At 42.4% G+C, this 12,352-nt stretch overlaps 1 protein-coding gene across 1 annotated transcript in view; it reads right to left on the minus strand.

The window, feature by feature from the left end:
• The window catches only part of ZNF804A (zinc finger protein 804A), a 292,804-nt gene extending 280,666 nt beyond the window's left edge, over positions 1-12,138 (minus strand). The window contains exon 1 of the mRNA XM_020810961.3: positions 11,363-12,138. Within this exon, the coding sequence (XP_020666620.3) occupies positions 11,363-11,473 (111 nt within the window). The 5' untranslated portion in view covers positions 11,474-12,138. The remainder of the gene's footprint in view (positions 1-11,362) is intronic.
• Positions 12,139-12,352: the final 214 nt, after the last annotated feature.

Genomic DNA, 12,352 nt, shown 5'->3' on the forward strand with positions numbered 1-12,352 from the left:
TTGAAGTAGGACAGAGTATTAAGGACACAGCTTGGTGTTCATGATTTCCCAGAGGCAGTAAGTAGGCAAATAACCAAGGCATGGATGAACTGCTTCCAGGGAAGGTGCAACTTGGATAAATAATGTGCACATATATCTTCACTAACATAACATACACACAAATACACATAGGTATGTACGCTTCATAAAAAGTTGCGTACATGACACCTGGGGGGGGGGGAAGAACACCTTTTCCCACATCCCTCAAATATTCTTCACAGGAATGAGTGCTCCAATTCATTCACAAGCCAGTTTCTATCTAGCAAATAAAACAGCCTGCTTATTCCCTCAGCCCAGTGCTTAGCAGCAAACGTGCTAAGCAATTCTGCTCAAAGAATGCCAGACTCCCAGTGCACTGAGGTATATTCACTGACTGTGCAGATTCTCAGGCCGTTAGCATATGGCTAAAAGTCAAACAAACAAAGCCAATTAAAATCAAGGCTAGTTTTGTGCAAAGGCAGCATCTGCCACTTATTTTAGCACTAACATTAAAATACTGCGTTCAGTGCTAAAATTAAAATATGGTCTTTGCCACAGTTATCGAATCTGAATGGAGGAAGCAGTTCCTAGAAACCAATGCTGCTGAATATTCTAACTTCATCAAAGAAACCATAGCATGAATAAGTATTTTACTGCAGCATCCACCTCATCAGATATAGAGAGCCACAGTTTAGGTCATGTTGCTATACTGCACTGTCTGGATCCCTAAACCTAAACCGCTTGAAGTCAGCTTTGGCACTGAGGGGGTCTTGGCTGTCGGATAGGTGTCCTTTGCTAGACTTCCTCTATCAGTGGACTGTGAAGGGTTTGCCTCATGTGTGATACCAGGATCTAGCTCTGCTACAGGCAGTTGTTATGTCTCACTAGAACAAACAAACTAGAAATGAGAAAGATACTTGTCAAATTCTGCACCCTCACTGATTTAGGCTGCATTGAAAATACACCGTGACGAAGAACTTGAAAGTTGGTGAAGATTCCTTTTCTCCAGCTAAAGGTCAAAGGATTTTGGAGTACAGAATTTTCCCTGCACAAAAGTAGTATATTTTCAATTTTTAAAGAGAAGCATGCACACATAGAAATGAACAGTGTAAGCACAAAAGAACTGAGTGATTGCTAAGACAGAAACAAATAACCCAGCCCATGCCTCAGATTCCTTAATGTTTATGAAACAAAGCACGAGACATCCTGGTTTTACACAAGTTGGACAATTCTGCTCAGAAAAACTGGGAACGTTGCACCAAAGTCATTCCTGCCAGTTCAAGAACAGTACTAAGAGTGTCACCTACAAATTCTTTACTGTCCTCACTGGTGAGGAAAATAATGGCTAGAACTCAGCAATAAGTCGCAAGTTGAGTAGGCCCATTGAATCATTTGGGATTTGGTGAATTAAAGGCTACATATGTTCCATTGATTTAATGGGCCTACCATAGTTGTAGCTTACTACTAGATTCCATCCAATGTAACGATGAGTCTTCTATAGTTGGTATTAATCACTGAATGTAGCCCTTATCTCTCAGAGCATCCCAGAAAGTCCCTTCAAGATGAGAGCACTGGTGAATTAGAAAAAAAAATGGCTACACTCAACTACCTGTCATTGCCTGGAGTGCTGATCCATGGCAGAACAGGTCCCGAACAGGCAACAGTAGTGCATCTTGAGAACTTAACAGCTGCCCAAGAAGGTCAAGTGCTAGAAGTTTGCCACTTACCTTGTAGAATCACAATGCTCAGTGAAACATTTCATTGTGATACTATGCTGTCTAACTAGTCCAGCTGCCACGGTGCAGCTTCAGTGTGTCCCGACTGTGAAAACCAACCAAGAAGCTTTCTGGGTGGCACTGAATCTTATCTCTCTACCTAAGTTACCTTACAGGATTGTTGTGAAAGGGGAAATTGGACCATATATGTGCCATGGAGGAGAAATGTAGCAAGCTTTTCTATTCTGTGTAAAGGATAAACAGGGATGTTCAATCCCTTTCCTCTGTGTGTCTTCATCTGCCACTAATTGTGGTTTTCTGAAAAGTTTGCAACACAGAGGTGAGGCAGATATGGAGAGTGTGACATGGGTTAAAGAGGAAGCAACTTGACAGAGGTATCTGAAAAACCTCATCTCCATACTTTGTCTGGAACATTTGAAAATATTCTGTTCTTTTTCATTGTCCCTATAAGTAAATTGAGTTTTGCTGCTAAGATGATTTCCACAGAAGTAACTCAACCTTCACCTTAACACTTAGCATTTTCAGAATCACACCTATGACTCTGCAATACAAGATTTACTGCCAATTAAAAACAAAAAGGGGAAGAGATGGAAAATAAATATCTGCTGGTTTCTTTTTCTTTAAATGTCAAATGTAATGTGTACATGGACAGATGGACAAACTGGGAACAGAAGAGAGAGAAAAAGAAGTCTATGTTCGTTCCCAGAATTTATTTTTAATTGAAGGAAAAAACACACAGAGAGAGAGAGAGAGAGAGAGAGAAAGAAAAAGAACTGAGAATAAATGCAACATATGCTATGATTTACTTATTTGTATGAAAGAAAAGGCTTTAGTTCTAATAAAACAAGTGGTGGCTATGTGCTTCTATGTTGATACTAGGGTTGTATCATGGAAAATACTATACATTCAGGATGTTTATTATATTTGCTTATACCAAGTTTGTCTTCTGTGCTGCATTGTAGATAGAAAAGAAGATTCAGGTTTAAATCTCACCCCAATGAAAATCCATTAATAAGGCTCTTAACAAGGCTGCACACTGTTCTTGTCTATGATCCTTGAATATTCCATTTTCATGATAGACTAAGGAGTGCAGAAACCACTTCCACACTATTTGTTCCTGTTGTTGGTATGGTTCGTGTAGATGGAATATAGAAGTTAAATCATGTTCATGCTATGTGTCCATTATCATTGCATTGGACACAATGGACCCACCCCATATACAGTATAAAAAAGCAAGAAAAGGTAAATTGAATCAATTTGCAAATTTCTGATATCAACGATAGGGAAAGAAAACTTTGAGAGTAAAAAAGAATGAAGATGGGAGAAACCAAACCTGACTGATTCACTACATAAAATCCTTTTGCATAACTATGCAGGCATGACTTAGCTATGAAAGCACCAAGGGGAAAGTGCTAACCACAAAGCACTTCTGCCAGCAGATTGTACAATTAGTTGTGCCAGAACCCTGCAACTGATTGTGCAACTGAACTGCACAATTGCTTGTTGCTGGATGTACACATTTACAATTTTATATTATGCATTCACAAACAGATTTATTCCTCTGAATGTTTAATTCTTACAAGTCTGAGTCTGAATCCCTGTGTATTCAACCAAGTATTCAGTTTATTTAAATTTTTACACTTCTTTTCCCAGGAGGCTTGTTTAACACCTCTATGGGAAAGATGAACAACACTTTTCTTTACAAATAATCATATGGATTGAATCCAGCAATTGGAGGTGGTCAGTTGCATTTTAGTTTGTTTCTGAAGAATTTGCCAAAATGTGCAAATGTCTTCATATTTGTGACACTAATACCTTTACTGTATATATATACACACATACATATACATTTCAAAAGAAACCAAGCATGGGAGAATCTGAAAGTGACAGATTTTTAAAATTCTAATGAAAAGCATCAATAATTTTAAAGGTTGTTGTTGAAATTAAGAAGATTATCAGCTTCTATATAGCCTTTGCAAAGTGAATCAGAAGGAAGCCCCACTGAGATGAGTGGGTTTACTCACAAGCATTCACATCATTATAAAACTCAAGACCTGGAAGGTTTCTGAAGATTAGAATATCAGCTGGAAGTTGCCTGGAATATATGGTTTCTTAAACTTCCCACTCCTTTTATTACTTTTTTTTTCATAAGTAATATCTTAATAAAGCTACTTATTCTGTAACATAAGCTTCTAAGATAATTTTTTTGGCAAGGGCAACATACTTACCAGGCTGAACAAAATGGAGCACAAACATTTTAACAGTAAAGAAATAACTAGTCACTCCAGACACTTTCTACCTTCCTTCCCCTTATTATGCTGCCTACTGTGCTGCCAACAACATACATTGACACTCCATAAGGTTTTCATTTCCACCTCCGACAGATAACAAAAAGCAATATGTACAACAGTTTCTTCCAACCTTAGCAGTTGCCCAAGGTGCTCTTCTATCAGCAGCAAATTGGTCTGTGTGCAACTGGCACACATCCAGTAAATCAAGACAGTTCCTTTTGCATTTATGGGGCCATGACTGTTCTTAATGTTAGCCGCTAATGTGCCAGTTTGATATGGTTTGGATGGTGCTATGGTTGAAGGAATTGCATTCTTGGGTTATGTTGGGGCTTTATTCAAGACTACCTGGAAAAAAAATGTACCCATTTTAAGCATTTGTGTTGTTTCCTTTCTGCATGCGAGAGAAAAAGCACCCAAACAAAAGATCCAAAAAGAGGCTTGGTAAAACCTTCTGCTGGAAGTAGCATCGAACATATTTTGCAATATTTTAAGGGTTGCAATGGATAATGCTGAGCAAGGCAACTCTGGTGGCTAGTGCCACAGCTTGAGGTGGGTGGTCAGGAGTCTAATATAAACTTAAGGACACTCAACAAACACATTTGAGCTTAAATGACTTAATATGTATTAAAGCTGGCTGGATAGCTCACTGGGTCAGCTGTGGTGCTGGTGATGGAGAGCCTGGTTCCTCACTGTGCCTCCCAGGAAAAGAACCAGACTTTGTAATCTTGGGCAAGCTACACAGTCCCAGAGCATCCCTAGAAAAAGAAACTAGTAAAGCACTTCTGAGTGCTCTATGCTTAGGAGACTCTGCAAAGGACTGCCATAAATCAGAATCAACTTGATGGAAGAAGAAGAAGAAGAAGAAGAAGAAGAAGAAGAAGAAGAAGAAGAAGAAGAAGAAGAAGAAGAAGAAGTTGTTGATAGCGATGATGATGATGATGATGATTCAAAAACACCAGGCACAGTCAATCAAAATTATAAAAAGATTGACTGGTATTATATAACAGATACGAGTTTTAACCAAAAACCTAAGTATCTATTAAATATCAGTGCAGTATGTATGCTGTTCCTAATATTGCCATTTTTTTAGCTCTGATGGAGTGATTTCTGAGATCTACAACTGCTTACAGTACCTTGTGAAATTTCTTGATATTATTCCCAAAGCTAAAGTTTAAAGATCCTAAAGATTAAAAGCAGCAGTGCAGTTTGAAAAGGACAGTCTGGGAATTGGAATCCAGTCTTAGAGCCCTCTGTGGGGCAGATATATCAGAATGCAGGATGACACCATAGACATCATGACTAGGCTTTATCCAACCCCAGCCTTTCCCAGTAGAGGAGGATGAAGGGTGGGTTGAAGCACTATCTCAACTACACAGTGTAGAGAAGCATCCCTCCCCACCACATGGCTCTATTAACTATCATCCTGCCCAGTCAGGTAAGGTGTAGAATGGACAAAGCACAGAAAATCTCCACTCTTTTATCCAGTTAGTGTTCAGAGATAACAGGGGTTCCTGTCCCTGCCCCAACTGGAGAAGGCTCTGAGGCTGGAGCGGGGCCTGGGGACATCCAAGGAGCAGAATAAGTTTGTAGGCTAGAAGTTCCCCCTTCCAAACCTAAACAATGAAAGTGGATTGCATTGCTCTGATCTGAAGCTAAAGCAAAAGAATTCTGGATACCACAGCAGGATTAGGACAAAATTGCTTTCATCTTCTGGAAAGCTTTCAATAAAGGGATTCCATCAATGTCTTCCTGATCGCTTCTTCCATAATCCTATAGGCAAGATCTCATTCAGTTAATAACAGCCCACCATTGTTGGAAATAAACCCTGCATTTTGCCTACACAGGAAGTATGCAAGCTCAGCCACTGGCATTTTCATTTGGAAAGCTCAGATGATGAGCATGAGCTGTGCCTGAGAGTCAACAACACAGGGGATCCCCTACTTAGAACAGCTCACTTGAGAACCTCCTTGTTTTCACAATCAGCCCAATATTACCTAATATCCTCCCCAAATATCTAAAATTCATTTTTATAACCGCTATGACTGGCACCGTAAACTAGCATGAAATGCCATAGCAAGACAGTAGAGGTGGAAGTGAGAAAACAGAGAAAATTGGAAGGGAGCACTCATCAACCAAACATGAGAGCAGAACTGAGAGGGAGAACTGAGAAGACAAGAAAGGTGGGAAAGAGGTGTTTGGAAAGTAAGCCAAAGAGAAGAGGTTAGGTGGAGATGGGAGGGACAGCAGAAGTTTCGTTTTTAAGGTATGAGAAGTATCCGGGTCTCAAACGTCTCTCTGAACACTCAGGCTAATGGGAAAACAGGGTTTGACTTAACAATGGCTCGTTTTATAACTGCTATACAGGAACTAGTTAGGAGATACGTGCAGGGACCTGTTGCATTGGGCTCGACAGAGAAAGAGCTGACCTGCTATAATGTAGCCTATGTTAGTATTGTGCTGAATGTTGGCGTGAGTGCCGTTCAGCAAAACAAAAACACAATACGTACACACATTCTTGCCAACTTTTGTTGTAAGTACTGCAGCTTCTGCCATTTTTTTACACCGGAACTCCACTGGCATCTAAGCTACCAAGAAGCAGGTTCTATTGACTTCTGTGTTGCTTGTTTCCAGGTGTTTATAGTCCTTCAGCCTCAATTATATAATTTATGTTATAAGACAGCTACCTACACCTCCTAAGTTTGCAATCAATTTCATACCGATTTCAGTTGCAGTCCTATATCCATTTACCCAGTAGTAAGCCTCAATAAAATCAGTGGGATAATATGTCTTAGCAGACATGTCTAGCATTATGTTCTTATTCACTCGGTTTACATCAGCTTATAGAATCTTCTCCATCCCCCTTAAAATACAACAACTTTTCTTCCTACTGTCTTATAGATGACAGCAGCTATTTAACATTTTCCTGATCCAAATCTATTTTGTTCAGTCTCACGTTTCCCTTTAAACTGACCTCACTAGAAACTTTCTCTCCTATTCCTCCTCTTTCCTTCTTCAGTCTCTAATGACACCCTTTCTCTTTCTCTTTGCTCTGGAGTTGAAAATATTGTGATGATGAATCTGTGTCCTGCTTTCTTTCTATGGAGAATATGGATCAGTGCTGGGCAAGTACACCTTTGATACCATCCTGTCAGTCACCTCTGAGCACTGGGACAGCGGAAATGCACACAACACCATCCCTTTTTCCCCTCCAAAAGATATCTGGTGAAGAACATGGAATTCTGGAATTTCTGCTTCTGTTCTCACCAGAGAGGAATTCTTACCAGGAATGGCATTCATCCCATTGCTGCAGAGTTCTCATTCCAAAACTAAAGCATTCAGCAAAGTTAGCTGCTAAAAGAAAGAGAAGTGAGCAAAAGATGGGGATAAACTGCTCAGCAGTGGCCCCTCTTGGCCAATGAAAAAAACTACACAAACATAAGAACGAAACAAATCTCATAAAGAAGAAAGTCCAGTCACTAAGGCCCTTGCATTTTATCTCAAATTATTCATTGTTCTTTTGAGTAGCATTTTAGACCCTTATCCTTCTGGCCCAGCACACTTTTTTTTTCCTGGCAAAGCTTTTACTTCCCTGCCAGCACAGCAGCTGCCCATGCTAAGCTTGTTTACGCTTTGTTGATACCACACACGCACAACAAGGCACGGATATATTTTTAGCCCATTTTATAGACAAAAAGAGACGTGTGCATGTTTTCTTGGTAGAATGATACCTTACGCCTTTCAGGGTAGAGGCAAGCTAAGAAACCATTTAAAAACTATATCTTTGCACATGACTTGATTCTACCCACACTGTGCAAATAGCTGTCTTCAACCTCACTCCATATGTCACAAAGACTACTTGTAGTAACTAGCTTTGGGAGTATGATAATGGACTCCCCTACTCTAGCAACAACTCAAAAGTCTATTTTCTTCCCTTGGGCTGCAACTTTTAATGAAACTATTAAATTTAAAATGTTTCAACTGATGCCCCAAAAAAGTCTTCAATATTCAGAAGTACATTTTTAAATGTCTGTTACTTCTAAATACATGTACTGAACAAAACACACAAGTGGTGAGCATCAACTTAGAAGAGGCATTCTGCTTTTCCCCCCCACACCGAACACCTTCCAATTCAAGGCTTGGGGGATCTATGGCCCTCCAGATTTCACTGGGTTCCAGCTCCCAATACTGTAATCTCTGCTGATTGGGCAATGGTTTAGATGTAAAGTAATAGCCATTCAACAACTTTTGGAAGACCACAGGCTCTCCATTCCTCTCATAATAGACAGCCTCCACCGAACAACAAATTCTACCCTCCCTTGAATAATATGCAAAATCATGCAGATGTAGTTGACACATTGATGAAATAAATATCCCATTATCTCGTTTAGCGGATAACAGTTCTAATTTTTTTCTGCTCTTTTATTTTCCAATAAATGCAATCTACGCATTCTATCCACCACAGAAAAAAGACACTCAAAATTATATAGACTTTTAATGAAAAATCCGAATCTTCCTGGTAAGATTTTCTACATTCAGTTATGTTTGAGGGGTACATCTGCATGCAGGTTGATTGGCTCTGTGAACTCTGTGAACTTTGCATTTGCTTTCAAAGAGAAGTGAATTTCATCTTGAGAGCATTACATTGTATTATAAGCAGATTCCCCTTATATTACCTTTCAAGAAGTCTGCTGTATCAGTATCATTAAATTACTTTTTTTTAAAAAAGGAAAGAAAAAACTCTGCAAATGTAAAAACCAAATTATATCTGAGGCAAAGCCCAATCTAACCACTTATCAGACCACCTGGGGGCAGAAAACTATTATGTCTAGATTCATGAATTGTTGTCATTGTGTGCCTTTTTTAAATAACAATACAATAAGGTATACTCATTCTTAAGAAAATTTACATTTGTTCCTAAATGTGTTGAATAAGCAGCAGACAATGAATTTTTTCAGAAGTGCTGCATGGAAATAACAAAATATTTAATGTATAACAAAGCTTTAGAGTATGATAGTCATGATATTCAAAAATGACACATACCATCTGACCAGACAGATCCTTGCAACTACTTCTCCACTGGATGAAAAGGTGGGATAAAATTTAAACAAATAAATTAAAATGAATCAACTATATATCAAAGTGATATGTAAACTTGTCTGCGGGCATCTTTATACACTCTGGTGCAAATCCTAAGTACTGTCCATTGGAATGGATTTAGTTACCTACATTTTGGCTTTAAGTCCATTTCAACTTCTGCTCCTACTTACAATTTCTTAAAACTACCGTTCAGTAGGTGTGCTTGGGACTTAACCCTCAGTAACTATGCATAGAATCATGGCATTAGTTATCAAAGATGCACAGTGATAAGTAGCAACAAAAGCTATTTTCTTCCAAAGCATAGAGTTTACTAAAAGTGGCAAACAAAATTTGACAGAGTTTAATCAATATGAATTCAGATGAGCAAGAGCTGTTTATATATTGCACCAGAATTTTATCAATGAAACATTTTGGCCTCCTCCTTTGAAGAATTGGAAGGAAAGAACAAGTGGCATGTTTCAAATGTAATATTTTCCCTTTTATTATATTAATACCTGTCTGTGCATGTGCAGTTCTGCCAATGTGTTCTTGCCATCCCCTTTTGATAAAATATGAGCAAACAGGATATTTTAAGGAAATAAGGTCATGTTACTGAAGAGGGTTTGAAACATCTAGTATGGAAAAACAGTTGATGTACTTTCTCCCAGCCACTGTTATTTCTATTAAGCCTGATTGCACAAACTATTTTAGGATTTGGTTCAAACTTTGCCAATCTTTGTATCTACATGTTCAGCACTCATAGAGATGACAAAAACAACAAAAAGGAGCACTTCTCCCATGAAAGAGAGGTGTGGTGAACTACCCATTTCCTTGTCAACATAGAAAAGTTTCACAACCAGAAAGTAATGAGAAAGTTGTGTTTTCCCATACAATATTACTCTGCAAAACTGTACTCTAAACTGAATGCTAATTTTAGCTTTTGAGGGTTCAGCTATTCCAGCTTGTAAATTTGTTGTTCAAGTTAATGCTTTTAATCACTCGGCATATTTGATTACTATGGTAGTTTAATTTGTTTTAATGCATTATTTATTGTGTTTTAATTTTACTTGTGTTAACCTTGTGAACTGCCTTGAGTCCTTTTACGGAGGCTTATAAAGAGGAGTAAATAAATGAATAAACTAAAGCACTTCACAAGGATCTCTCTGACATATACAAGAGTTTGGCTGAGATCCCTGGAGTCCTGCGGTCAGTTGTCTTCCTACATGCCATGAGTCATATAAAAGAAAGCTGAAGTTCTTCAGAAAGAATTTCTTTCTGCTGCCTCTCTCTCTCTCCAAGAGTGAGGTAGAACAAGCCAGACCACACTATGACAAACCAAGCTTGGGCTAGCGAATGTATCTAAGGCCAAGTCAAGAATCACCACTCCAATAAACACCAAATGCAATTTGGCCAACAGCCTGAATGTACAAAAGCCATTTCCCTGATTGCCTCTGTAACGCATGTGTTGATCACGGGCCATTCCATGATGTTCACTAATGGTCATGCCAAGCCAGGAACCTCACTATGCCCAAAAGGGGTGACATCCCAGCCAGAGCACTTAAGACAGATTTGATCAAGTTGTCCTTCGGAAGCCAAAAGTTGCTTCCTCCACTCCTTTAATGGGATGAGAAGATATGTTCTTAACTTGTCCAGTCATCATCATTCTTCTACAATCCTCTGGTCAAAAACTAGAAAACTGTATTACACCTCTTTGGACCCCTCTTTCGCTTTCTGCATCTAAATCAGGCGACTCCACGACTCATTGCAGGGTAAGAACCAGATCGAAACGCAAGACGGACCCTGCCCCTTCTGAAAGACTAAACCTCGTTGGAGAAGTTTACACCAAGTTATCCTCAGTCTGGCCTGAACACAACAAGCCTCTCTGAAAGCCCTGTGGGGTGGGAGAGCCACAAGTGAAGTCTACGGAGAAAACAAGCGGGGAGGGGAGGGAATGAGAGCGAGGGGGTGCTGGACAACCCCCCGGGCGGGGTCCCCTCGGCTCCTGCCCTTTCACTGCCATTAGGGACCATCTGGATGCTACCAAGCGACCTGGGCGAGAGTCCCGGGAGAGAGTCCCCTCCGATCGGGCGCCGCTCGGAGCTGTCCAGGACTCGCGGGTGCTGAATCCCGAGCAGCCTCCGCGACGAAGCACCCAGGAACCGAGGCGGCGGCGGCGGCGGCGGCGCGGGAGACAGAGGACGAGGCCGGGAGGCGGAAAGACGGAAACAAAGGCGCACTTACCAGAGTTTTGTTGCCGTTTTTGCTGAGCGGACCTCGGAAAACCCCCTTGATGTTGCGAAAGTGCCCATTGCTGAGGTGCGCCGAGCTGATGACAATGTAATAACACTCCATGGGGCAGCCGCCGCCGCCGCCGCCGCCGCGTGGGCTGCAGCAGCCGTTTCCATGCACCCCAAGGGCGCCGGTCAGGCGAGCCCTGGGAGCCGCCGGATGTTGGTGCTGCTGCTGCTGGCGGCGGCGGCTGGAGCGAGGAGCGCGGGGCGAGGCTGGAGGGAAGACCGGACGTCCGAGCGCAAGCCTGCCTGCCTGCCTTCCCTCCGCGGGTGATCTCTCCGGCGACGGCCGAGGCAGCCGCTGCAGGCGCCGGAGGAGCCTGGCTCTGCCTCCTTTCCGCAGGGCGAGCCGAGAGCTCGCCGGCAACGGCAGCAAGAGCACCAGCAGGAGGAGGAGGAGGAGGCGCCGGCAGGCAGGGGCCGGATCCTGGCTGCCTTTTCCTCCGCTCGCTCGCTTTGTCAGCGCTGGGCTCCCCGGAGGAGGAGGAGGCGGCGACGGCGGTGGAACGGCCGCGTTGGCCGCCTCGGCCTCTCTCTCTCTCCCGAGCTTCGCCGACGGAGTCTGAGCGGCTGCCTCGCGCCGGCAGGGCGCTATTATAGCGCGCCGCCTTGCCGCTCCGCTGCACGGAGCCAATGGCAGGGCGGGAGGCGCTGGGCTGAGCCAGGCAGCCGCCGGGAGGAGGGCGGTCGGGCGCACACGCCGCCTTCCCCCGTCGGCCGCCACTCGCCCACCCCAGGTACTCCTTCCCGCCCGCCCACTGTCCTGGGCTCAAGCCCTCCTCAGGAAAAAGCGCGGGAGGGGGAACGGGGCCGTGGGGGGGGGGGCAACAGCGGGGAGAATCTCGAACGGGGAGAGGAAGCGAAGGCAACCCCTGTCCACAAGAGCGGCTAATGCTGGAGGAAAGTCCGGGCGGGGCAAAGAAGCCTGGAAAGGGGTTAT

Source organism: Pogona vitticeps, chromosome 1 (genome assembly GCF_051106095.1).
Source record: "Pogona vitticeps strain Pit_001003342236 chromosome 1, PviZW2.1, whole genome shotgun sequence".
Classification (NCBI taxonomy): domain Eukaryota; kingdom Metazoa; phylum Chordata; class Lepidosauria; order Squamata; family Agamidae; genus Pogona; species Pogona vitticeps.